Source organism: Zootermopsis nevadensis, unplaced genomic scaffold (assembly GCF_977971745.1).
Source record: "Zootermopsis nevadensis isolate Lab colony 2312 unplaced genomic scaffold, Znev_1.0 Znev_ptg000017l, whole genome shotgun sequence".
NCBI lineage: Eukaryota > Metazoa > Arthropoda > Insecta > Blattodea > Termopsidae > Zootermopsis > Zootermopsis nevadensis.
In genome coordinates, this window is record NW_028259149.1 from 16,859,474 (window position 1) to 16,885,175 (window position 25,702).

The 25,702-nt window shown below is 35.8% G+C and overlaps 3 protein-coding genes and 1 long non-coding RNA gene across 6 annotated transcripts in view; 3 read left to right on the forward strand and 1 right to left on the reverse strand.

Annotated features, from left to right (window-relative positions):
• LOC110829473 (uncharacterized) overlaps positions 1–25,702 on the forward strand; it is a 414,372-nt gene that overhangs the window by 217,829 nt on the left and 170,841 nt on the right. The window lies entirely within an intron of this gene.
• On the forward strand, positions 49–5,805 carry LOC110829466 (uncharacterized). Its single transcript, XM_022063196.2, has 2 exons — positions 49–593; positions 3,320–5,805. The coding sequence occupies exons 1-2, from the start codon at positions 92–94 to the stop codon at positions 3,712–3,714; spliced, it is 897 nt and encodes a 298-aa protein (XP_021918888.1). The 5' UTR covers positions 49–91; the 3' UTR covers positions 3,715–5,805.
• On the forward strand, positions 10,653–13,511 carry LOC110829467 (uncharacterized). The gene is made up of 2 exons (XM_022063197.2): positions 10,653–11,261; positions 12,119–13,511. The coding sequence occupies exons 1-2, from the start codon at positions 10,751–10,753 to the stop codon at positions 12,490–12,492; spliced, it is 885 nt and encodes a 294-aa protein (XP_021918889.1). The 5' UTR covers positions 10,653–10,750; the 3' UTR covers positions 12,493–13,511.
• On the reverse strand, positions 20,005–23,228 carry LOC110829477 (uncharacterized). The gene is made up of 2 exons (XM_022063204.2): positions 22,745–23,228; positions 20,005–20,553 (listed from the first exon to the last, which is right to left on the reverse strand). The coding sequence occupies exons 1-2, from the start codon at positions 23,184–23,186 to the stop codon at positions 20,225–20,227; spliced, it is 771 nt and encodes a 256-aa protein (XP_021918896.2). The 5' UTR covers positions 23,187–23,228; the 3' UTR covers positions 20,005–20,224.

Genomic DNA, 25,702 nt, shown 5'->3' on the forward strand with positions numbered 1-25,702 from the left:
AACGTTGGTGACCATCTTGAGTGACATTAGTCTCTCAGTACCGTGTACCAGGACAAGTCTGTGGCATTGCTAGAAGAACGAGAGACCAGAGATGATTAGGAAACTCCTGGAATTTGTGCCAATGCTAATCATTTTGGCTATTCTGTGCCAGCAAAGTGTTGCTTCATCTCCAACAGAAAGTTCTGTGAGTGCTAGGGGAGTTGAGTCTTCAGATCAAGGATTAATATCTGGTATAAAAGTGTTGTACAAAACCTATCAACAGTGCGAGAGACAAGAGGATATGTTTGCATGTCTTAAATTGAAAGCTTTAAAATTTGCCGACCGCGCACTGAAAGTGAAGTCAATACCACTCTTGGACGGCATGGAACTTGTGGAAAAAGATGATGAAGAGGACGGTCGTCAGCTGAATGAACCGTTGGTGGAAATAGATGAAGAAAATCTGCCCACAGATCCAGGGAAAAGGCAGGAGACTTTGGATGACTTGTTAATCGATCGACTATCGAGGTTCCTCAGGAGTCATACTCTCCAGTTGAGCGTTCCCAAGTTTATCAGTGCCCTGGACGACAATGCTGGAGACAATATGTTAGAGGAAGGTGAGTTGCTACGTCCTGTGGGGGGGGGGGGGGGAGCCAGTTGAAGGAATGTTACATTGATTTGATGGTCCTGTCGAATCAAATATTTTTTGTATAGTACCTGGGATAATATTGGTACCGAAAAGATATCAAAGAAGTTGGAACTTCGTAATTTACACAGATCACATAGCCTTCTTTATTAAGTGATGTATGGGAGATTGGAGTTAGTCTTGCACGTAGTTGGAATGAATGCACTAAGAATTCAGAAAAAGACGAAAAATTGTCTTCTAAATTAACCTTGGGAGAATTCAGTCATAAGGATGAAATGTATCAGAAAAATGATTCACATGAATTTCATGCAGTAGACTTTGGTATTATCAGAGAGCATTTTCTGTCAGTAAAATAGCACAGTTTCTGTGTTCTGTGAATCATGTGAATTAATATAAAATATTATGTGGAAATGATTTCTACCTATCCTTCAGCATGTTTTGCACGTACTTTCATTTTTAAACGCCAACTTGCACGGAAAATCCGCAATTACAAAAAAATGTGGATCCCATAAAAATTTTGATTTTCATTTCAAATGACCCTGGTGTAAAAAAGGAAAAACTCATGTCGTAATATTTCTGACATATTAAGCACAAAAGTGTCTCGTGTATACTCATTGAATGCCGATTTATAGCATTCGAATGGGTGAGCAATTTTGCGATGCAGAATTCTCGGGCGTTTAGCTGATTCGATTTAGAATAAATAGCCAAAGTTTCTCAGACTTCGTCGAATTTAGTTCCACCAAAACGTTACATTTTACTATTTAATAAAAACCTCAATTTTTAAGAGATGAAGTTCTATTAGGCTTTTCGTTTTTCGTAATCTCTCTTTACAATCCGTAATTTTACAAATAAGCTCAAATATATTACGTAACTTTGAACTACACCTGTACTTAGCATTAAGTTTACGAAATGAAGGCATTATGGACTGGTCGCTTTTGTTAGTTTGTTTGACAGTCCGCTCCTTTCATCTTCGAATTTACCGAACGAATTTGTCTGTATTAAAAGATGCTGGGGGAACTTATTCCGTTTTATATTGGTTCAATGTAGACCCTACATTAGGTTCTCAGTTGTATGTGATCTATATTTAACGACATATATTGAGAAGTAATTTATGTCTCTATAAAGTATCATATCCGTGACTCTTACAAGCTCTGTTAAAACGTAGAATTTGTGCGTTTATTCAGTAAAGTTTTATAGTGTTTAAGAGCTCTGAAAGAATGTATTTATATCTGCAGTAAAGAAACCATAAAGAATTATAGGAAATCGTAAATTTTAATTGTGTGAAATAAGACATTTTAACACTTGTTAATATTCTTCAAGAGCCTGACTCAAATTAGGGCGGTACGTCCTTCCCGTTTTGGACCTTGCATTAAAGTCGTCCTCAGGCACTTCTTGCGGTTTGCTTCAGAACTGGTTACTCAGTAACGACCTCCAGTTCGAAACACCTATGAATCATTGAAGCCGACAAAGCGCCATAACATAAACATATGCACTGCGTATTACACGTTATATTCCGTGTTTAATGTAAAAATGTGCACCCGGTTAGATGCTAGGTGGGCTGTTTGTTAATTGCTTCGAGAATATCAACACATCTCCAAGAAATAAGACTTGAGGTTATGGTGCTTATCCTTTTTACTATAGATTTTGTTTATTGCAACTTACCGAAATGCAAAATTAATGATGTTTCGGAGAGATTTTATACTTCTTTCTTCGTGACCGAAATGACGAAACAAGACCGTTACAAATTTTATTAGATTTACTGTTATGACCTATATATTTGGTGTCATTATCAACAGTAGTAATTTGGGACTTGGTTCGATGGGTGTCAGTTCAAGATCATGACACCCCTCCCCCTACCCCACAATTCCGTTTATATCGTTATAACCAATCACAGTACAGAGCCGTTTGTCTTATTTTGCCCGAATCACGATTCGTGACATTCTGCATACAATGGAGAACAAGACAGCAAGTTCCTTGGAGCATCGGTACTTTTTACAAATTCATCTCGATGAGATACTACTCGTGTCTCAGGAACATCATTTAAGAGATCTACTTTATCTTTATGCAACTTAAATTCTTCCGAATTCTTACATTCCGGTACTCATAACGACCACATATTGGTTTTAAGACTACAGCAAACCTTCACATTTACGGTCTGTATAAAAACTCTCTTCCTCTTCTTAATTTTATTTACTATAGAAGAAAGTTATATCACAAGCCAAGACTGGTTATTGCTTAATGACCGGAAATTTCCGGGTAGGGGCGCTATTTCAATTTTTTCGATGCTTCTAGATGGACTGAAGCCCACTCATTTATATTCTTCAGGGTTTAGGGATTCTTCTGATAATAAAAAACTGACGGAGCGTGAAGCTAACCTCTTACCACCATGCGCTGTAATTAGGACTTTAAGAACGTTCTATAGCCCATGTTTCAAAGGGCACTCTCCATTTATATAATTATATTAATTCTACAAATGTTAGATAATTCTCACCACACGTTGAGAGTCACATCGTTGGGTTTACGAATGTGTATTCAAGTACAGAAATTTTGGTGTGTCACGAATACGTTTGTCAGTGACAAGACTTTGTAATTCGTCCCCTTACTGTTCCCTGCATCCCAGACACCACTCACGTGACCACAGTTACGTAGTCAAAATAATGTTCTCTTACTGTAATGGTAAATCGTGTTTTCTACCAGGTCGTGCCAAACTGAAGAGATATGGCGGTGCTCTACTTTTGGGACTGCTCATGAAAGGAACCATGATGGCTATGGCTTATAAGGGAGTAGCTCTTCTGGCTGGTAAAGCACTTCTAGTGGCCAAAGTGGCTCTTGTTCTGTCTGCCATCATAGGTCTAAAGAAATTGGTGGGCTCCGGTGGCGAAGAGAAGGTCACATACGAAATTGTGAAGCACCCTCATGTATCCCACTCACATTCATACTCTAACGAACACTACGGGGGTGGACACTACGACGTTTCTGGAGGCGGAGGTGACCACTACAGGAGAAGTATGGAGGGTTTGTACCCACATCTGCTAGCGTACAGAGGACAGCAACAGATGCAGGCCAACACACCTCAGAAACAGGCCCAGTAACACACAACAGTACCGAAATTGTCATATGTTTCAGACTATAACGTATTTTATTGACAGAGAAATTTATTAAAACCCGAATGTGGAGTCGATATTGTGATGAATATTTGTGAAACAGTGAGAAAATAATCGCATATAATCGTATTTTGACACAACGTTCAACAGCTGTTTGTTTACGTCATTTTAAGGTACTCAATTATCTCTATGATATTATATGCGTTAAGTCATACAAGTGATATGAGTATAAAATACGAGAATTTAAATCTAAGTGAAATTGCTACATGATGAAAAGTGATAATATGACAATATTTTGACAAACAATATTTGTTAGGTCCTATGAAAATGTTCATTTGTTACATAATATTCATATTACTTGTCACTGGATACGTTGGTAATGATATACACCACGAAATATATACATTTCTATTAGACCTGCTTCTACCAACCCCCTCCCCAAATTGTAATACTTTGACTCCACTGGCTATGTTATACATGATAATTATCTATATGACTTATTCCTATGATTTCAACGTACAGACAAAATGTAATGTTTCTCTTTTTTGTTTGTTTGAGACAGAACAGTGAAATGAATTGTAAGCCCTGTACTCCTCACTATCAATATTGGAATTTCACTAATAATATCTCATTGCCGGCTAAAATTTTTAGCCGTTGTGTGGACCATCATAATTACAGTACACTGAACAGTTTCAACACGTAATATGGAAGAATGAGTAGGACAATGCAGAGAGCATCATAATTTTAACCAAGCATTCATTAAGACATAACACAAAAACATCATTTGACTTCTCTGACAACGAATACATTAACAAAAACAAAATATACAATAAAGTCAAGAGGTCATCTGTTATCTTGAATGATACGTTGTCCTTTATAGTTCATTTTCATAGTTGCACGTAAATTAACATTTAACACTCATTTAGCTATTTATTCATAAATTATTAACGTAATGTATTATTTATTACAGCACAGCAAAGATGTGTAACATGTGTTTTTAAAGATTTTGAATGTTTTATTTCGTACTGTTTTCTGTATGTTTGTAATAAAATTTTGTAAGTAAAAGTGACATTTTAATCAAACAAATTACGTAATTCTGTCACCGACTGAGGGTGTCACAATAAATTTTGAGTAATGACTCTAATCACAGAATCCTGTTAAGTTTGTATTCTTTTTAAGTTGTTTTTTATATGAGAATTGTGTGTGTTCTTTGATCTTCGATGTGATAATATAACTTAAATATAGATTCTGTTCGAAATATATTTTAAAGTACGTGTCTAGTTTGGATTTAATTGGTACTGGTGTCTGATTAATAAGTTTTCTGCCGAATTTAATGTTAGTTCATATCGGTTCATGAAGAAAAATATATGAAATAAAATCTGTTAAATCTTAAAAACAAAACATCTATGAAATAAACTAAATATGTATCTCATTAATATATAAAATCTTTGTGTAACATCGGAGTCTGTAGTAATAAGATATACTTGCATATGCAGAAAATTAATATCAGGTTCAATGAGGTTAAAAACAAAAAAAGACACCACTTGCTACACTCTTATCTGTCCTCATTTGAATAAACTAAATTGCATTTAATGAGACGTGGAAAATAATATGACCCAGATATAAAATTTACCTTAATTTTACCCAATTTTGCGATGTTTACTTAAACTCTTCGATGGAAACACGTGTCGATATTTTAAAATAACAGTTTTACTTGTAATCCCGTTTCATAAATCGGTTTGTGGTAATAGCAGGCCTATTCAGTAAACATAGGTTAGTTCACGTGATACTGAAATTCGTTCTGACTGAGCAAGAAGGCACTGGAACGGTTGCATGAAAACCAGGTTAGCGCGGTGTGGGCCCTCTTCACAGTCTGTGCACAATGTTATTGCGGGTAGGAGAAGTTTTATTTTACTCGTGGCATTTTGATACATAAGTGTTCGTGTTATTACTTAATGGACGGATGGAGGTGTGAACTGCATTCAACTGTGTAATGATAAGGTCCGATGACTTATCTTAGTGAACACGGTAATGAACAATATGATTCCATAAAAGACGAACTAATCAATGCAGGCCCTGAACAATGGAGTTATAATAGCTACTTAAGAGATCTAAGAGAGTCATTTTCTTAAATTATGTTAATATATTTCAAAATGAATACTTGTAACTATCTAACTGATTAACTCACTTCTTGGGTAAGTCTCGAGAAACTGATATTCGCTCAAGTAGTGAAAATATTTCTCGAGTTTAGTGGAACCCAAAGATTTACAACCGTGCCACAGGATCTCGCCACCCGTCTCTATACAGAGTCAGTTAAATCCATTCCACGTCATTACATATATTTTTGTCAGATCCGTTTTAATATTATCATTCCATCTACTCTTAGGTCTTCATTTAAGCTTTCCAACCAAAATTTCAAAATTATAAATATTTTAATTGTTCTGACAAAGTCTACGAGGTAATAATTTAAAATATTAAAGTAAAGTCTAATTAAAATAATAAAACATAATTAAATACGCTTAAATAAGTAACCACCAAATTATTCATATAGGTAATTTAGTAACTGTATTAAAAGGGACTTAATTAAACACCTTATAGTCATTCAGCTGATGAAGATATGACGTTTTCGTATACCCTGAAGAACAATAACCGCTGGAAAGAAAGTTTTCATTCTAGTTTATTTGAATTAGTTGAATCAAATTAACAATACATTTTTCCAAAACCTATTTAATATCATAGTCACTTCTCTACTCTAGCCTATCAATTAACCTTTTCAAATAAAGTTTTACAATTAGAATAAATGTGTTATTAATGCTATCCTAATTCACATTACATGACCACTCCATCTCATCAATACTAATTTATTTACCTTAGAGACCAACAAGGTTAGCCCTACCTGAAAAATACAGATAACGCAACATTTTTAAATCTTCATGTAGGCCGAAATGTCTGTGTGCTTGTTACATTTTTTTAATTTTTATGTTCAAATATTTTCCCGAGCATTTTTTTTTCCAAAAAACCCTCTCCAAACTAAATGATGTTTGAGAAACCTTTTACTCTGAGTCAGTACACGGAAATGATAGTAGACATTTCATTATTATGAAGTGATGGGATACAACTGCAAACATTGGGGTTCTAATTATCACATATTGACATCTTAGATACTCGCGGTGGCGATTAAGAAAATGTCTGTCTTCTGGGTTGTTGCGCCGTAGTCTGCTAGAAATTTGCCGACATTTGAGAGGTACTTGCTGCCTCCATCATCAGATCGATCGCCAGACTGCACGGCGCAACAGCACAGAAAATATCTGTCTATAAGGACACGGTAAAAAGTAGGATAATATCTGGACGTGAGAGAGGAGAAACATATTTGAGGATTTTCATAAGTAATAGTTTTCAAAAAATACTATCAGATTGTGGAAATCGAAAGGGTTGCGATAGCCAGGACATGAAATTTTTTTACAAAATTATATTCGAAAATTCTGAAGTAAATGAACTGATTGGGTTACTTATCTATACTTGGGAGGATAATATTAATTTTATTTTTTTGTAAATAAAATGTGAGACTGCTGATTGGATTAATTTGTGTGAAGAATGTTTACAGTGTCGCGCCAAACCATCATTGATCATAAAATTTGGGACCTTATTGAATATCTGAGCAAACTTAGCCTTCTCAAGAATTAATCTACTCCATCAATTTTGTTCAATGTTGCGGCTGGAATTCCAGGAGACCATTGCGTCATTATTTTGTAGGGTTGTGGCCATTGTTTTTCTTCTATACACGTTTTGTTCTGAAACAATGAATCATTGAGGCAACTCGTACGACTGATTAGTCTCGGCTGCATTGCAAGGCGCAGGACCACTGCCTGTGTAACAGAAGAAGTCGATATAATTCATGGTCCTATCAGTATCCAAACCCATAATCCCACAACTTCCGAGACCTTTACCTTCTCATAATTAGAAGTCAGGCTATTTAAGAAATTAACATCACAGGATCACAATATCTGAATTGTGGACCGTCACATAATGAGGTGTAACATTGTGGGCTGGATTCTTGTGTCTCAAGATAAAATCCACTGGCTATCTCTTGTAACCATGCTATTAAACCATCCGGTTCCAAAAAATACTGGGCATTTCTCCAACAGAAGAACGACTGTCAGCTTATCGAATAGGACCCTGTCCCATCGTTTTGTTGATTCTTGGTGCTCAACATTAAATGCTGCATGTTGTAACTACAGCACGTTAAATTTGACCGACTCAGCGTAACATTTATTAACGTGGCAACATTTTAATTCGTTCCAGTTTTTGTAAAGAGAAATTATCCTAAATTTGTAGATATTTTTCGTTTTTCAAAATAATACAATTTTGTTCTGAAATTTGTGGGCATCTATGTGTTTGCCTATCACAGCAGATGCGCTTATTATGGGATCATGTATTCGAGTCCCACTTAAGTCATGAATATTTGTCTTCGTCTTTCTGTCTTGTGCTGGCCTTGCAACTCTTCCAAATCTGTAAATAGCTTTAAAAACCTTCCTTATGTAAAGCGGTCAACGTCATTTGAGGACTATATTTGTGTTTAACTGCATATAAGATTTAGCATGTCTACATTTTTGACTTCATATTCTAAAGATAAGTTTAAATGGTGACAAATCATCTCATTTTGCAAAGGATTCAGAGAAGAAACTAAGTCATGGATTTAAATAATGCAATCGACAGTTGCAATTCTGACACAGGACAGAACCTATGAGTCTCAAGTTTCGCTATTGCAAGATAGAATCCTGGGTATTTATAAACTAAAGTAACAGTTGTATATGTTCACGCATATAGAGGCCAAGCGAGAATTGCTGGAACATGCGCAAAGGACTGATTTTGGTAGTATGAGATGGACCCGTCCGAGCACGCGCTAGAGGGGTGTCAGCTTCAGTTGGTTTGTGGCTCTAGCTGTATTTAGATCGGTACGTCACCGCGACCCCCACTACTACTGAACTCCCCTCTCTCGGCTTACACATCGCGCATTTAGGTGCCACCAATACTCGCGCGACCTCTACATGAGTGTGTGGGTATAATTTACATTCTTTTCCGATTTCAATTGAGGTGATCAGATCTCGGAGCACGAGATTGAATAGATAAGCACCGCGTATGAGGTAAATAAGGAACGTGTACAGACTTTTGTTATAAAGAACTGAAAGGAATAGAAAGATAAGCTTACACGCCAGGATTATTTTAAGACGACACTAAAAATGTGTGGTTTGCGGATGTATGTTGAGGGAGACGTGCAGGGTTGTTAAAATAAGGCAATTGACCTTCCGGTCCCGTAACACATGTGGAATATTTTGTGTAGTAGAACAACTGCTTGGCTCTCAAGAAGAATCTGCTTCATAAATTTACATAAAGTTAAGATATGAAGATATGGCCTGCCCTATATAAGACTTTCAAAAACACGCAATCACTTCATGTTTCTTTGAAAATGGGAAGTACAATGTTTTCCGAAATGCTAGACGATTTTTAATATTTGATGCGTGTCAACACCTGAAAGACGGAGTTGTTCATTGAACTCAAGCCTCAAAAATGTAAGGAGAAGAATAATCAAATCTCTTAGACGCATTCTTAGCAGCGGTTTGAGTTGAACCTCCTTCTCGTCAGTGCCTTAGTGATGTGATCAGTTTCTTGGACTGGTAACGTATTGGAAGACGCAATTCCTTAACGAATCCAATTTCGAGCGACTTTCGTATTTATACAAATAAGATTGTCCTCTTTAAAAATAATTATAGACAGTTGTTTTTATCATAATCATTTGAAATCAAGAACACGTGTTTCGCTTAGCGCGGACTCAAATCCAGTTATGCACTTCATTTTTAACCGGAAAAGGGAACTAGGTCTAATTTGTTTCCTCTAAAGTGTGAATGTCACGCTATTCTTTTACACTTTATGACTTTCCTATGTGAAAGTAAGACAAATGAAAAAAAATAACTGTTTGGAAAGAACGCTGATTAAAATATGTATCTAAATTATTACACAGTGTATTAATATTAATGCATGCAGAAGGGATTCAAATACCTTCTGCCTAAATTTCCCGTTCTGGTAACGCTCTGCACTAATAGGCCCGTTCTAGACGTTCCCAAATGTCAGCCTTGTTGTCATGTACCAAAATTGCGACTCGTTTGTCTAAACGGAGAGGATCGTTGGTTCTCATCTCTCTGAGTATTTGAAAAATGTCTTCTATAAGATCTGACATACTACAAACATTAATGACATCGATAATTTAAGAGTATTTAGTACTGCATAAACTCTGTTTAATTTTGCACATAAAGAGAGCATATACATTGTCTTTGTCTCAAAACGATATACATTCTTTAAAAAGCAATCTGTTAAGTAAAATGCTTAAAAGTAACGTAACTTTAGTAATTACAGAAGAGTCATACATTGAAAATGAGAAATACTTATCAAACAAATACATTCCAATTATCGTGGTTATAGTTTGTTATTCAGATCGAAAAATGAGTAGGCCCCTTTAATATTTCATATTAATTAACGTCAACATTTTATAATTTAACTTTCGTGAAGCTAGGAATTAGGGCATAAAGAAAGTAAACTATATTTATGCCGCTGTTACACTGAAGACTCTTGTAACCGCAATAATTACTCCTCCCCACACGAGCATACTCACACTCGAGATTAGCAGTCAAGCAATAATCAAAATACCCTCTTTACCTTTCAATCTGGAACGCTCCCAATATGTGATGTGGTTTCCCCCATCTTCCTTTTGATATTCGTCGCTTTGCTACGCTCTGAAACCTCGTTTTCTTCTCCTTTGATTCGAAATCCCTTCACTTGTTACCACAGCCTGGCCATATTAATACGTACTGACTTCGGATTATGGACAACACTTCTACGAGAACGTTCATTCAGTGAGTACAATACAGTTTAGAGATAAAATATTAAAATAATTGTGACTACAGTGTTCATAGGACGTGCGTTGTCTAATTCTTTAGAATCATCGAGTGAACGTCTTGAAGTCTTCAAGATGCGTCTTCTACCTATGACGAATCTTATTTATTTTGTTTTTGTGTTAAATTTGGTTCACAACAGCGTTCTGGCGTTCAGTACAGTTACCAATAGTTCTGAAGAAAGTGTTACAGATAATTTTTCATCGGGATTAAATGTTGTATTTCGTGCATATGAAGAATGTAACAGAGTCACATTTGGAGAGATTCTTACGTGCCTCAAGTTAAGAGCACTTAAATTAGCGGATCGGGTATTAAAATCTGACACTGTTCAGGTGATTGATGGAATTAACATTGTAAAGTCCTTCTCAAAGGATGTTGACAGGAATGGCCGCAGGTTAAACTTTAAACCTCTAACAGAAGTTAATGAAGCAGTTCTGCCAACTGATCCACAACAGAAACAAGATAAATTGAATGAGATGCTTGTTGAGAGAGTGGCAAGATTCTTCCGGACACATTCGGTTAAATTTGACTTACCTCGATTTGTGGAGGAATCCAAGCATCTCCTTGATGGCTACACAACATCAGAAGGTAAGCTTCTTGCTTTGGAATTTATTAACATATTTATCTTAAGCATTGACAGAAATTACTATGTAGACTTATACATTTAAACTTTACTTTGTAATGCGAAATCAGAAACTCAAAAAAAAAAAGACATTTAAATTGAATGGGACACACCGGCTTCTGATCTATTAGGCGAAGACATAAATATTATTAAAATAAACACAGAAGCCCTATAATGTGCTAGTAAGAAATTTGGTCTAGAAATAAAAGCAGAGAAGACTAAGTGTATTTTCATTTCTCGTCACCAAACTACAGAACAAAGTCACTGTAGGAAGGTAGCTAATAAATCCTCTGAATGTGCGTCAAAGTTAAAATATTTTGGATGGACAGTAACAAATCAAAATTAAATTCACGATGACATTAAGTGTAGACTAAGTCTGGAGAATGCTGGCTACCATGCAGTTCAGAAACTTTTGTTTTCCTGCCTGCAATCTTAAAACGTAAGAAGTAAAATAATACAAAACTGTAATATTACTTGTTGTTTTGTATGGGCTTGAAATTTGGTCTCTTGTTTTGAGGATGTTTGAGCGCGGGTTGCTTAGGAAAACAGTTAGACCTAATAGGGGTGAAGTTACCGGAGAATGAAGTAAATTGCTCTATAATTTGTACTCTTCGCTAAGAATGATTAGGATGAATGGAGGATGACATGGGTGGGGCACGTAGCATGAATGGGGAAGACGTGAAGTTTGAGCAGCAACTGAGACCACTCAGAAGACCCAAAATAATGTTAAACTGTATTATAGGAAAATCGGATAAAACTTGTGCAATGAACACCTCAACTATTTTAAAAAATAAAAACAGATGCCATTTACTTTGTGTTTCAGGTCGTCGTAAGAAGAACAGGTTTGGCCTTCTTATGCTCGGAGGGCTGTTTAAGGGTGGAATGTTCGCACTAGGGTTAAACGGACTTGGCATTCTGGCTGGCAAAGCGTTGCTTGTAGCCAAAATTGCCCTCGTTCTCTCTGCTGTAGTTGGCCTCAGCAGTTTACTGAGCTCAGGACACAAGGAAGAGAAAACCACGTACGAAATCGTCGAAGACCCTCATGTGTCTCACGCGTACACTTATTCCAGTGGCCATATTGATGGAGGTCACGGCCATTTTGATTCTGGCGACCAAGGTCACTACAGGAAGAGTTTGAAGATTCCAGGCGCTGCGATGTTGGCCTACAGAGGACAGCGCCAGGGACAGAACCCATGATCCTTTGATAAAGGGTCTGTGTAGTGTTTAGCATTTAGCTGAAAAGGTTCCAGGAGAATGCATTAAGATATCGTTTTTGAAGAAACTGGTGCAATGATTCCTAGTTTAATCCTCTGCGTATTAGTCTATAGAGAGCCACAACAACAAAAAATTAAGCTTCTTAATTTAGATTTAAATAAAATGTAATTAATTAATTAATTTCACTTGATCAAAAACAAAATTTTATATTTTACGCAATTGCTAGGGGAATTGTTTACAACTAAGTCTAGGAGCAGATGAGAGATGTCAGGCTTGTTAATTACGGAGGATCTGCACACGTTTTGTTTTGTCGTCGATATAAGAGAATTTGGTGCTGTAAGGGTTGACTTAACAGATTCAATTAATGTAGGCTATCTCGTTAATAAGAACGCGTTAATCGATTAATAATATTAATAGTAATAATAATATAGTTCGTGGTCCGATCCAGAACTATGTCAATAACTATACCTGTTTCTACACGTCACAAATGTTACATTTTAAAAGAGAATTGCACTGTACATATGCCTATATATTTAATATTTATTTTACATATAAGTAATTATGTAAACATTAATTTATATGTGAATATCATTAATACAATATTGTTGTAACATGAACACAATGAATATCTCGGTAAGAATATATTACGTATAAGTTCATAAAAATGCCAATCACCAAATACTCTGTAATATTGATAATATCATTTTATGCATAGACCTATTATTATCAATGTTTTATACAATAGGGTACTATCTGTGAATAATTTATAAAGTGGTTCATAATGATAAACGTGGTTTTGGATTAGTACCAACCACACTTACACACAACGTTTACGTGCCAAGAGAAATTAATTACAAAATTAGTTTGTATTACACGAGTAAACAATTTTAATCGGCGTTAGCATAATTTTTAAGTTATAAAATCCTGTTTATAAATGTATTATAAAGGTAGTTAATAACTATCTCCTTTAATTTAATTTAATTTACTTGTTATTAAGTCTATAGATGATATTAATTTATCTTACAATCTCTGTTTTATGTTTTGTTGAAATAAAATGAAATTATGTTATAAAACTCTAAGTGTTTTTACTGTGCACTAAATCAGATCGCTGACTATCCTGTCTGAGTTATTTTAATGGTTTCCTAACGCGGAGAAACTACCGCAAATAGATTGTTTCCTTACTCACAAAGAAGCAAGCTGGTATTCGCTCGTAACCTCCAGCACAACCGAACGAAACCCGGTGATACCTGTGGTAGACCAACGTCTCTGAGTTAAGAAAGATCAGACGACCCTACTGTCCAACAAACCCTGTTTTAATCTATGTGTATGCATATTTTGTATCAGAAACTAATGACAAGTATCGATTACATTTTCTATTCGGAGAATTAATTTTGTTTATCAGCCTTCGACATTTGAGATATGAGTGGTTGGCACTAACTGTAATTAACAAATGGAATTTAATTCTTTTAAATATTCTATTCATGCTTATCTACGCAACAAACGTAAACGCGGTAATAAACTTTTATTCTAGAAAGATTGTTCTAGCACCGTTTTATGTAGGCCTAGATTTGTCGTTCATAAATTCTTCGAAATCAGTCACGTGGTTTGAGAGATGTGGTCCTACTCTGACAATCGACAAACAGATTATGTTTCAACTTTATGCAAAATTTCTAATAAGTGTACATCGGTTTAGGGTTAGCTCGGTCAGTGTTGTGTGGGACAGGGGTTCGATCCTTTGTAGGAGCAAGAGGTTTTTCTCTCAGCCTCTGGGTCCAGACCGGCGTCTTTGGGGCCACCCAGTTTTCTGTCCAATTGGAGTCGACGGTCCCTTTTCCGGAAATAAAACGCGGCCGGACTTTGACCACGTATAGAAGCTCAATGTACTTCGCCCCACAAACGTCTGCAGGACAAGATTACTTAGCCCTAATAACATTGATTTGTGTAAGTAATTTATTTCCTTCTTATTTAATACCTTAAATTGTTTTACCATTGTATTTCTGAGAATTCTTTTTCTCAAGTTCTTGAAATTCATGATCTTGTCTGAAACTGTTTGCTGAACGTAAAGCATAGCTTATTAGGCTCAAATATAAATAAAACTTTACGTTACGCGTAAAAGACGTGGGTCTATCAGTTTCACTGTGAAGTAGGACGTTGCTGCTGTGGGCCGCGGATCTAGACAACACCTGAAGACAAGTTTCCTTCGGGTTATTTAACTTTGTTGTATGAACCGTATGAATATAAAATATAATAATTTATGGCCAGTGACACGGAATGCGACAGAAGAGGGCGTCGTATACTTCAGTGCACTCCTTGGTCACGTTCACGGAAGTAAGAGTGGCCGATTTCGACACTCACCCCCTGGCCTACGTTTGGAAGAGAAGCCAGACCTCAGGATGGTCTAGCTGCCATCTAGAGACTTCTGCTCCGGAACAGACTTCTCCAGTCCGTTCCGGGTTACCGGATAACCTAAGAGAGATGGTTCGTGGTGTTTGTCAGTCCTTCACTCCAGAAAAATACCTTTAAATAGGTGACAGTGGTTTTATTTTAGTCGTTCGGTGAAGGGACTGTGACAGCGATTAGTTTATTGTGACTGCCAATATTACGCTGGACAATGTTTGTTGTCTGGCGTGTATTTGGTTTGGCATGTCGTTTCTTTAATATATTCTCATATTCATTTAAGCTTTTATCGTCGTAGGTTGACATATTGGCCGAATATATTTTTATTTTTACGTTAACAGCAAACCTTTCGAGTACTAAGTTAGTAAGACATAGTCCTTCAGCCAATTGCGTCATCGCTGCAAATGACGTATGTAAATCTTTGAACGTATTTAGCATGAAATTGTTCTCCCATGAGGGCACGTTCTCAATAAGGGAAATGATCTAGATAAGTTGTCTTGATAGATGATCTAGCTTCGTTATCTGTTTGTTTTTGTATTTCTTTAACGTTTTACATTTATATTAGTGTTCCCTAGGTGGATTATTTTTTTTATTTATATTTATTCATCTATTTTGCTCTGTGTTAATATTGTTTCTATTTTGGGTTTGCCTGTACTTGGCAGTTATATTTAAAACTGTACATGTATAAGTTTAGTTAATCCGTTTGTGTAATATTATCCATTATTATTTCACTATTATTGTATGTATTATCTGTGTTTGCCTGTTATTGGCTTCTTGCTGTTGGCAAACACGTAAATAAATTAATTGAACTGAATTAATTGAATTGAATTATACGACTAGAGCGGCACTGCTCAATACAAACTGGATGAACGTCTTGGAAGCTATGTCATTTTGCAGGGTTGTGAGTCTGTAACCCAACATTTTATGGTAATCATCCCATCTTATTCGTTGTATGTATAATATATGCAGATAAAACAACGTCTTAGAGTCGACAGTGGTTTGTGACGTCATGTGTTCTTGTAGACAGCCTTTTTATTTGGGGGTTGTTTAATGCTACGCGGGCTGTATTAACTATCTATGGCATTGTCGAGGGCCGTATAAAAAGTGTAATAATGTCGTGGAGATGAGTGGTACTGTTTTCCTTTAACTTAAAAAGTGTATAACGGGTATTGCACATTTTTAGTTGTTGCCAACGTTTCAGACTTATACTTACCTCCATATTTTACCCTGCAATCTGTACCATCTCATGCATGTTACATAAATTTCCCGGCTTAATTTATCATCCTACCATTACTGGATGGAAATCAACATTTAAAAATCAAAGGTAATGAGGATAGCACCGAGAGCAGAACCATTGAACGTTGTAGTTGGAAACCAACAGATGGAGAATGTGGAGCATTTCAAGTACTTGGGAAGCATAGTCACGACGGACGCCCTATGCACCAAGGAAGTAAAAGCAAGGATAGCCATGGCCAAGGCAGCTTTCGTCAAGAAGAGGATACTTCTCACTAGCAAGTTGGGCTTGGAGATGAAGAAGGAACTAGTGAAGTGTTACGTATGGAGTGTCGCGCCGTATGGAGCAGAGACTTGGACACTCAGGAAGAAGGAACAGAAATACCTGGAGAGTTTTGAAATGTGGTGTTGGAGAAGAATAGAGAAGATCAGGTGGACGGATCGAGTGACCAACGAAGAAGTATTGGGGAGAGTCAACGAGCAAAGAAACATTCTGCAGGCGATTGCACGAAGGAAAGCTAACTGGCTGGTAGATATTATGAGAAGGAATGGATTACTGAGTGATATCATCGAAGGCCAGGTTGAAGGAAAGCGAGGACTGGGAAGAAGATTGATACAGCTAACCGACGATCTGAAACAAGGAAAGAAGATGACGTTCCAGGAATTAAAGCGAGAAGCCGAGAATAGGGACAACTGGAGAGCTCTTTTTGGGCAGAGCAATGGACCTGTCGTAAGACAGAACACTTAATAATAAAAACCATTACTGGGTGAAGAGCTGGGCTTCGCAAATTGAATGTCGTCGCAATGAACTTCGTCGAATTTTATCCAGCTCCCTGTTGCTTCCACCGTCAGAGCCCAAAATTTCTTTGCAACACCCAGCAGCCTCGTAGAGGCCTACTAAAGCATTAGAAGGGAAACAGGGGTCACAAGTTCCTCCCACAAGTTCTTGGTCCAAGTGATAGAAAGAAGGAGTAACTTCAAGTTTGTGTTAACAGACCGAAACTGGCATTTCCGTAACGCCTAGAAACTTAAACCATGTGATTATTTCATGGAGATGGGCGCAACGAAAACAGTCATCATACGATCTGCTAGAGCAACTTTTAACTTCGACCTCCAAATACATGAGTGCCTTCAACCCTTTAAAACTCAGTGGTAACTCTATGAACCACCGGCATTAACATCAGTAGCTGGGAATTTTTTTCGAAGAGTTTTGTTTATGTGTTCAGCATAATTCTCAGAATAAGCAGTGATTAATTTCCTAAACATCATTAACCATTAATAAATTGTTTTTATAATAAAGCCTTGTTGTTTTCTTTGCAGTAGGAATCGAATTTTAAATATTATTAAAGGATATTCGGCTTCAAAAACTTCCATATGTTACCACAGTAACGTCCTCACTCTAATGTTATCCTTACAAGAATGACAGCTTATAGTCATGATGACAACATCTAAATAACAAATAAATCGTGATTAGGAATCTTTTGCACCATAAATTTGGTCAGGGTTTGTAAAAATATTTATTTTCAAGTGTTTAGCAGTGTATTGTAAACGAATATTCAAAAATTAAATATAATATTACATATACGGTACTTAAATTGATATACATGGTAATATTCTTATAAATAAGTTTCGTGCAGTTATTTACAAAAGTAATAATTTGTATTCATATATAATAGTTTCCTTACAAAACTAGAGACACTTTCAAAATAATCGAAGATTCGTTATTATCGCAACAGAAAATGTAGGATACAATATTTTCACGTGTATCGTAAATTACTTCCAGCCACACACTACACATTCTCTACTGCTACTGAGGTTTGAGATATATTTATGTCCAGAGAATTATTCAGTCAGAACAGTAACCGTCTAGTAGTCAAAGGTTCTTTGCCTTAGTGCGTTATTTAGGTGAAAATAATTTGCATTAAACGAAGAATGTCTTTATAAAAGTAACAAGTTATTTTGTCTTGTATATTAGCCTCCATTCGTGTCTTAATTTTATATCCAGTACGTAATTCGTCCTCTGTATTATTTTGATTTGTGTCGGAGAGCGAGTTTTTAGAGTCCATTATGATAAGTTGTGTAAACCATTTTTAACTGCGATCGTCTATTCTTCTACTTAACTAAAATAAAAATATTTATTTCCTTATATTTCTGCCTTTATGTTTGTCTAATCTGGTATATCCTTTCATACTTTGCAAAATATTATTTTTTTTATCTGAATTTTATTAATATTATTGTTTCATCTTACATATAAATAGTTGGAAGCTTGATTGCTTTTAGAAATAGAATTTTCTCTGTTTCTACTTTGTCACCGTTATTGCCCATATTATTCCTTAATCATGCAATATCGGTATTTTAATTGTTAACTTAAGTGTATGTGATTCTCAGAAGATATCTACGAGTACTAATTTAGGAACACGTGGATAATACTCCTTAATTACAGATTCTGTATTAACTCTTAATATTACGGATATATATCCCATTAAAACATTCCGAATAATCTGGTATTTAATAACATAATAGAAAATAAACCCTTTTGAATTTAGGTTCTAACGATTGTCAGTCTTCCGTGTTCTACCGCCATATAATATTGAAGGTATATAGATCGTGTCGGAGAAAAATATCACCTTCACCTTGAGGGCACTTCTGTCCTGAAGATAGAATCCACGTGTTTCTCCGAAGCATTGGTAACCACCTGCAAGTCTACACGGCGTCTTAATTCAAGAAGACCGTAATCTACAAAACCCGACGCTTTGATACTGAATCTATCATGAAGAACGAAGTCTCCATGTAGACCTACTGCATATCTAGAAACTTTGCGAAAAATTGTCATGTAAATATTCTCAAGCTCGCTAAAGCATTGAATTGAATTTTTATTGTCCTTATTACTAATTCGTATTGTCCAAAGTTTGTCGATTTTATGTATTGTGTCTGTAACTTTAGTCTCCGGCTGAAATTCTGTCAGTATTTTTGAGGAATGTGGAAGTTCGCGATGTTAGTTGTAATCGTCAAAGAAGTAATTTTCTTCTTCCCATAGAATGTAACACACAATACACGTACATTAAACATTACATTTAAATAGAATTATGAGCATAAAAATAAAATAATATGAGCTAATTTGGTAAGTGGCCAGAAATCTCACGTTACCGAATTATACTTCAGTCGTGATTAGGGCGTTGAAATCGTAAATCAAATGAGATTTTTATACAAAATAGTACAGTTTATGTAAGGTTAAATGTAAAACTGAATGTAATATCTAGTGATTTAAAAGCATAGCGCTGCTGGTTTTCAGTCTAATCGTGACTTGTAGGTCTACGTTACTTAATTTTAATAAGTATGACTTTAATATGTGTTTTATCCCTTTGCACACTAAGACGGACGAAGGAAAATGAGATTCTCACAAATAGTTATATATTTTTTGTTATGTAAATAAATATTTTAATATTTAATTTAATTTTGTAATTAAATAGCTAGTGTGGAACTGATTTTGTTGAAAATATACCATTTGAGGCGCTATTTATTTATAATTTTTGTTCTTAAATAATTATTGCCCCTATTCCGATTAATATTCAAAAAGCAACATGATTTTGTTCGTCTACGTATCTTACGTTTCGTAAGAATAAATAACGGTACATAAATGTCATTATTTTCAACATTTCTGTCACTTAAGGTGCAGAAAATAATAGTTGGGCTCCTATAAATTATTTTCACATTATTTAGACCTATTTATATACATAACAACTGTGTTGTTATTTTTTTTATTAAATTTCACATAAATAAATGAAAATAGCTACTTATGAATCCTCATTTCCGAAAAGTATTGCTACGTTTTGATAAATTTGTAATCACGAGAACAGCAATCACTTTAATGGCTTTTCTCTCAATTTATTATAAATCAATTGTCATATTTACAAATAATTACATTTAGTATATTGCACACGTCTACATAAATAATATTTGTTTAATAAATAAATTAATTAATTAAATTTCCCGTTAGTACATCTTATATACCTACTCACGGAGAGTTGCTACACCTCTATTTCATATCGCTTTTAATTCGCGCAGAAATGGCCTTAACTATTCTTCAGTTGTCGCTTGCATTTTCTGTTTTGTGGGCTCGGTAAGCCATGTCATGGGCTAGTAAGGGGTCTGACGAGATGCCACGGCCTTGCCACATGCCATGTTCATGGCCCCCTGAAGCGTAAACGACTTGTGGGTGAGATTCGCCGCCTCCTGAACTTCCGAAAAGCTTCTTGAGTCCAACTATTGCTGAAAGGACAAGGGCGATTTTGGCCACAAGCAGCGCTTTGCCAGCAATTAGTGCAATTTTGCCCATGAACATCTGAGCCATCATCGCGGCCATAGCTGCTCCTGCAGCCAAGAGGTATCCGCCACCCTTCTTCCTCTTTCTGCCTGTGAACATAAGAACAGGAAGATAGTCGGTCAGTTGTGCGAGAGCCAGCTTTGAAAAACATTCATGTAAAATGGCAATGATTTTATTGCTACACGAGTCATAAAATTGTATAACAACAGAAAATACCTCTAATGTAATTTCAGCAGCTGAAATGTATTTTCATAGACGATTGAAGGACTTTCATTCCTGCAAAGTGATATCTTAAGCTGATTAGTTCCTACCCAAATTGTGTGCTCATCTCTTATGCTCCAATGCGTGAAAAATGTTCTTCTTATCTTTTTCCAAATGGTTTTTGCCATGATGTGCTCTTATCTACATTATAATTATTCTGGACATTGTTTTATCTTCATACCTTATTTTCCCAAATAAGACGTTTCGAAAACTGTATTTTCCGCCATCGAGTAGCAAGGGAGGGAGGATTTTATACAGAGCTAGTCTCAATTCCAGTGATCAGAAACTTCCTGATGACGGAAACAGATCCAGCTTTCGAAACGTCATATTTGAAAAATATGACGATGATTAATGTTCAAAATAATTGTCATGTTCGTGTCTACCTATCTCATTCCTCATTTAATCATTCAAATTCTTTTAGGAAAAGCAAAATGAAATATTTTACATTTTGCTACGTGAGTGAGTCGTCTCGGTCATTAGCCTCTACGAAGACCGTCTTACAACAGCAAGTGTATTTTTCGTTATATTTCTTTGTTTTATTCTTAATGGTATGCCTGTGGTTACATACTTCATTAAATATTTTTGGGGTAATCTTGGACAAGATTGGGGCCCTGTAGCAAATTTTGGAGCAAATGGAAATTACATATAAGATTATTGTCGAAAATCTTGAAGGCGAGAGACCGCTTGGGGGATCCAGATATTAGGATACCTAAAAGTCATTTAGAAATAGAATTTTAGGGTTTGGAGTAGATATAACTAGCTCATGATAAAGTCCACTGATGGATTTTTGGACACAGTAATTAAATACCCGATTCCATAAAATACTTCTTTTTTTTGGCTGACTGAGATCTACTAATTATGAGATTGTGACACAGTATGAGGGAATTAGAATTATGCCGTACCAAAAGCTGGAAAGAAATAAAGTATAGGCTTACTCATGTTTCTTTGCCAATTCAATGCACCCATTTATCACGATCAGTAATGTTATTTATCTCTCCCAGGTTTAATACATTAACGTCTCCATAAGCCATCTCTCTTAAGATCAAATTTCAGTCTTTGTTTCATCTAATGTTTGGCCTTAAATAACGCTTTTGCATAAATTTTTTTGTGCGAACTTGTAACTTTCTCTGTCCTAGCCACACGTTCATCCCAAAGTAGACATCTGGATTCCACGAACCTAACAGTAGGCGACCTGTATTCATAATAAACTCTCCTCTTTATGCAATAAACTGAATTGCTCAATTTCTTCTCCGTTGGGCGCAAATTAATTTTCTGTCCCGAGATTCAAGTATTTTTTTTTTCAGTTTTGGGTTCTAGAAATGCACTAGCATGATTTTTGTGAAGAAACCTCTTCAGAAACGTTCATTTTGTAGAATCAAAATCGCACCAAATGATACCATTAAGGCGTGGTCTTAATTGAGTAGGCTGAAAGGATTAGATTTACGATATTGTCCAATAACAGGTTTTGGTATTAGCAGTGTTGAATAATTAATTCTGTTACCGCGTAGTTACTTAGTCAATTGTTTAGTTACCTTAACTATGTGTTTATTTTAGATTTTTCCTCCAATCTCAGGTTCACTGTATCCTAACTTTATATACTAAAGGAAAAACCCGTTAAAATACAACGAAAATGTCACTTGGATATCTTCACACTTCTAAATGTTGCCTAATGGTGTCAGCTCTTGTAAAATAAAACATTCTGTCATCTAGTGTCATTTCTGAGAACATAACTAGGCATGCATAACATTCACATACAGTCAATCATAAAGCATGTACATATATATATATATATAGGTATCCCATATATGTATTATCTTATCCAAACATTACATAACCCCTTTGTAGCTTCTACCTGCAGTCTTTTGGATTTAAAGGATTCAACATCCACGAAATCATACCTCCTCTTCTCTTCCATTACTTAGTAATCTTTTCCTTCTCTTTACATCTTCTGGTTTTCGTATTAAGTACAAGAAATATGACACTGATATAAGAAAACACATAATTAAAAAAATAACTAACCTTCAAAAATATCTGCAGGAAAATTCAGTTGCAGTGTTCTGGACTGAAGGAATGAATTCAGCTTCTCCTGCAACAATTCATCCAGTCGTTCGCCCCGTTCTTCCGCTGACTTCGGTAAGGATTCATCGAGTTGTGTTTCAGACAACGGTTGCATAGATCTGCCCTGAGGACCTTCTTTATACGCTGGATCTCTGGCTAAAGAGATGTAATCGTTTATCATGAGTGGTATCTTCAATGACACCGCTCTGTCCATAAATGTCACCGCCTTCATCTTCAAACAAACGCTGACGTCTTGTGTTTTAGCACAGTCCACGAATAACCTGTACAGTAGCTTCCAATTACCATTGTCTTCAACTTCATTTATCGTCTCATCTGTTTCTGGTTTACTCTGACCCATCACTCCACACACAACGAACACAAGTAAAATGTAATATAATTTCATTTTATTACAATTAGAATTTGGTAAGAAACTGATGTTCTCTCGAAGACGTGTCTGAGGATTAAATACTGTATTTCATTCGTATCTCTCTTATATACGAATTTGAGGAGGGGGGGTCTGTATCTCTACGCACCTCATCACCGACACGGTTACCTACTGTTTGTTATACAGAGCATGGCATTATGGGTCGTGATTTTATTATACAGCCACAAAGGTGTGTTTTGTTATTAAGTTTGTGGTCTCGAAGCACTGGAATGGGTTTATGGAGCCTCATTAATTAGAATCGTGTTACTATCAGTTTAACTGAGAGCAATCAAGTACCGTTTATTATACTCCTATGGCCGGAACATATAATTCACGACTCAGCTACAAAACCTACTTTTTAACACCTTGTTATCTACATATGTTGACATATTACTTTGAATTTCGGAACTGTACATATACGTTCAACATTAACCTTTAAAGCCAAGTACTATGTACCATCTACTTTAACAATCAGCAACTCTGGGTTTTGTAAATATGGATTTTGACTATTAAAAGCGGAAACACGGGTCATTTCCTTAAACAACATTAGCCAATTTATATTTCCGCAATATAAGGCCTTGGCGTTCGGTTTATGGCATGAAACAATGTTTATATTATCATCCTTTATAATTCATCAGACATAATCAATTTCTCATCTCGTTAGACACAGAGTAATCTTTTCAGTTGATGTAGTGTAGTTACAAGGGCAATGGTGTAAGGAAAGAATAGTCCACATCCTGAAGTCCAATCAGAGCTATATGTACCATTTATTTAAAATTCAAGAAATCTGCATTTGCTCAAGGTTGTATTTCTTGGTTTCGTATGACTCTCAGAATAAAGGTGAATATTTTTGTGAACAACACCAAGGAATTAATATTCGTAATGGAGGTGCACTGTGTAATATTTTATGTAGGGGCTGAATGTTCAACTACCCTATCTATGTGGTTTGCACTTGAGAGGGTTAGTAATGTGTTACAATTAGGCACAGGCTATAGGTTTGACAGTTTCTGAAGCAAAAGTTTTGGTGAAGTGGACGAATGATAGATGACTGTCTGGTATAGCACAAAACTAGTTAAGATAAAATTAGTTAATATTGGACTGAACATGTAGCACGCATGAGAAACATGAGAAATGCGTACAAAATGTTGATAATAAAACCTTAAAGAAAGGGATCACGATGATGGCTGTCTTCTGGGTTGTTGCGTCTTGTAGTCTGGTAGAAGGTTACTGACGTTTTAGAGGTCCTTGCTGCTTTCATCATTAGGGCGATCATCGCAGCGCAACAACCCAGTAGACAGCCATCTTCAGACTCATCGCACGGAGAAAACCTCGAATCCTACTGAAGAAGATCTTAGTTAGACGAAAGGAAAAGTTAATGTTAAAAATTACGTTGTCGAATCTCAGAGTGAACGATAGTAAATGCTTTAAATGACTTGATAAAGCGTATTATTCTCTTCTCAACTGAATTTCGTACCTTTGTCTGGAGCAGGAAGTTTTTTAATCTTCTTGCATGAAAAGTCACCGCGAATTTTAATTGCGTCTTCGTTAATTGTTCCTCACAGTGTGGTTTCGCTGTGCAGGTTGTTAATTGTGCCGTTAAATGGAATAGTTGTAGACAGGGATATAAACCGCTAGCTGCTTCACACAACAAGTAGACCACACACAGGACGAAATATGAGCCAGAACACGCCATCTGACACATTTCTGACCCATCTCCATCCAGAAATCTATTTAGTCCAGTACTGCTATTTCAAGATCTTCTCCGTCTCCTTCTTAATTATATTTCCATCGATTGGTATTGATATATCAATTAAGAGACAAGTTCCATTTCTATTTCGAATTATAATAATCATGTTTATTAATTGAAATAGTTTCGACTTTGTTTATTCCACAGAATAGTTATTTTGTTGACCTGAGAAGTCTCTACTGCCTTCGGGATGTGTTATAATTGTTGTTGTTGCTTTTAATATTGTTATTATTATTATTAATGCTCGGTATCTGACAGACGTATCGTATGTTGCCCGAAGATCCATTATGGGGTTAACAAATTCCTACGATTATACCCTGTCTGAGCAAAGTTTAAGTCAATCCTCATAACGATACTGTATTTATGTAAGATCAATTTTAATATTATCACGCCGTCTGCAGCTCTTTCCTCCACACAAACTCGTCCTTCGTGTTGTATGACCAATTTTTTTAAGGTAACTTTTTATAAGATTTACCGACTAGAATCTTATATGAAATTCTCCTTCATGACTTCTACATGTGTCAAATATCTTATCGTTCTTGTTTTAAGGAACCTGACGACATTCAGTGACGTGTACAAATATTAAAAGTTTTTCTTTTGTTGTTTTAGGAAGTCAACATAAAATTAAATTGTGCAGAACCACAGTTGTTAGAGGACAAATAAGTTATTATATTATTTTTTTATAATTACTTAAAGCCGTGTTGTATCTTTCCTTGTTCCTGATATTTCCATACATTTTTGTGTCATC

Bases quoted from the DNA above. Each gene is read 5' to 3' on its own strand.
- LOC110829466 (XM_022063196.2), top strand. From the start codon at position 92: ATGATTAGGAAACTCCTGGAATTTGTGCCAATGCTAATCATTTTGGCT. The intron at 594-3,319 runs GTGAGTTGCTAC...GTTTTCTACCAG, and splicing joins AGACAATATGTTAGAGGAAG to GTCGTGCCAAACTGAAGAGA.
- LOC110829467 (XM_022063197.2), top strand. From the start codon at position 10,751: ATGCGTCTTCTACCTATGACGAATCTTATTTATTTTGTTTTTGTGTTA. The intron at 11,262-12,118 runs GTAAGCTTCTTG...TTTGTGTTTCAG, and splicing joins TGGCTACACAACATCAGAAG to GTCGTCGTAAGAAGAACAGG.
- LOC110829477 (XM_022063204.2), bottom strand. From the start codon at position 23,186: ATGAAATTATATTACATTTTACTTGTGTTCGTTGTGTGTGGAGTGATG. The intron at 20,554-22,744 runs GTTAGTTATTTT...TTATGTTCACAG, and splicing joins TCCTGCAGATATTTTTGAAG to GCAGAAAGAGGAAGAAGGGT.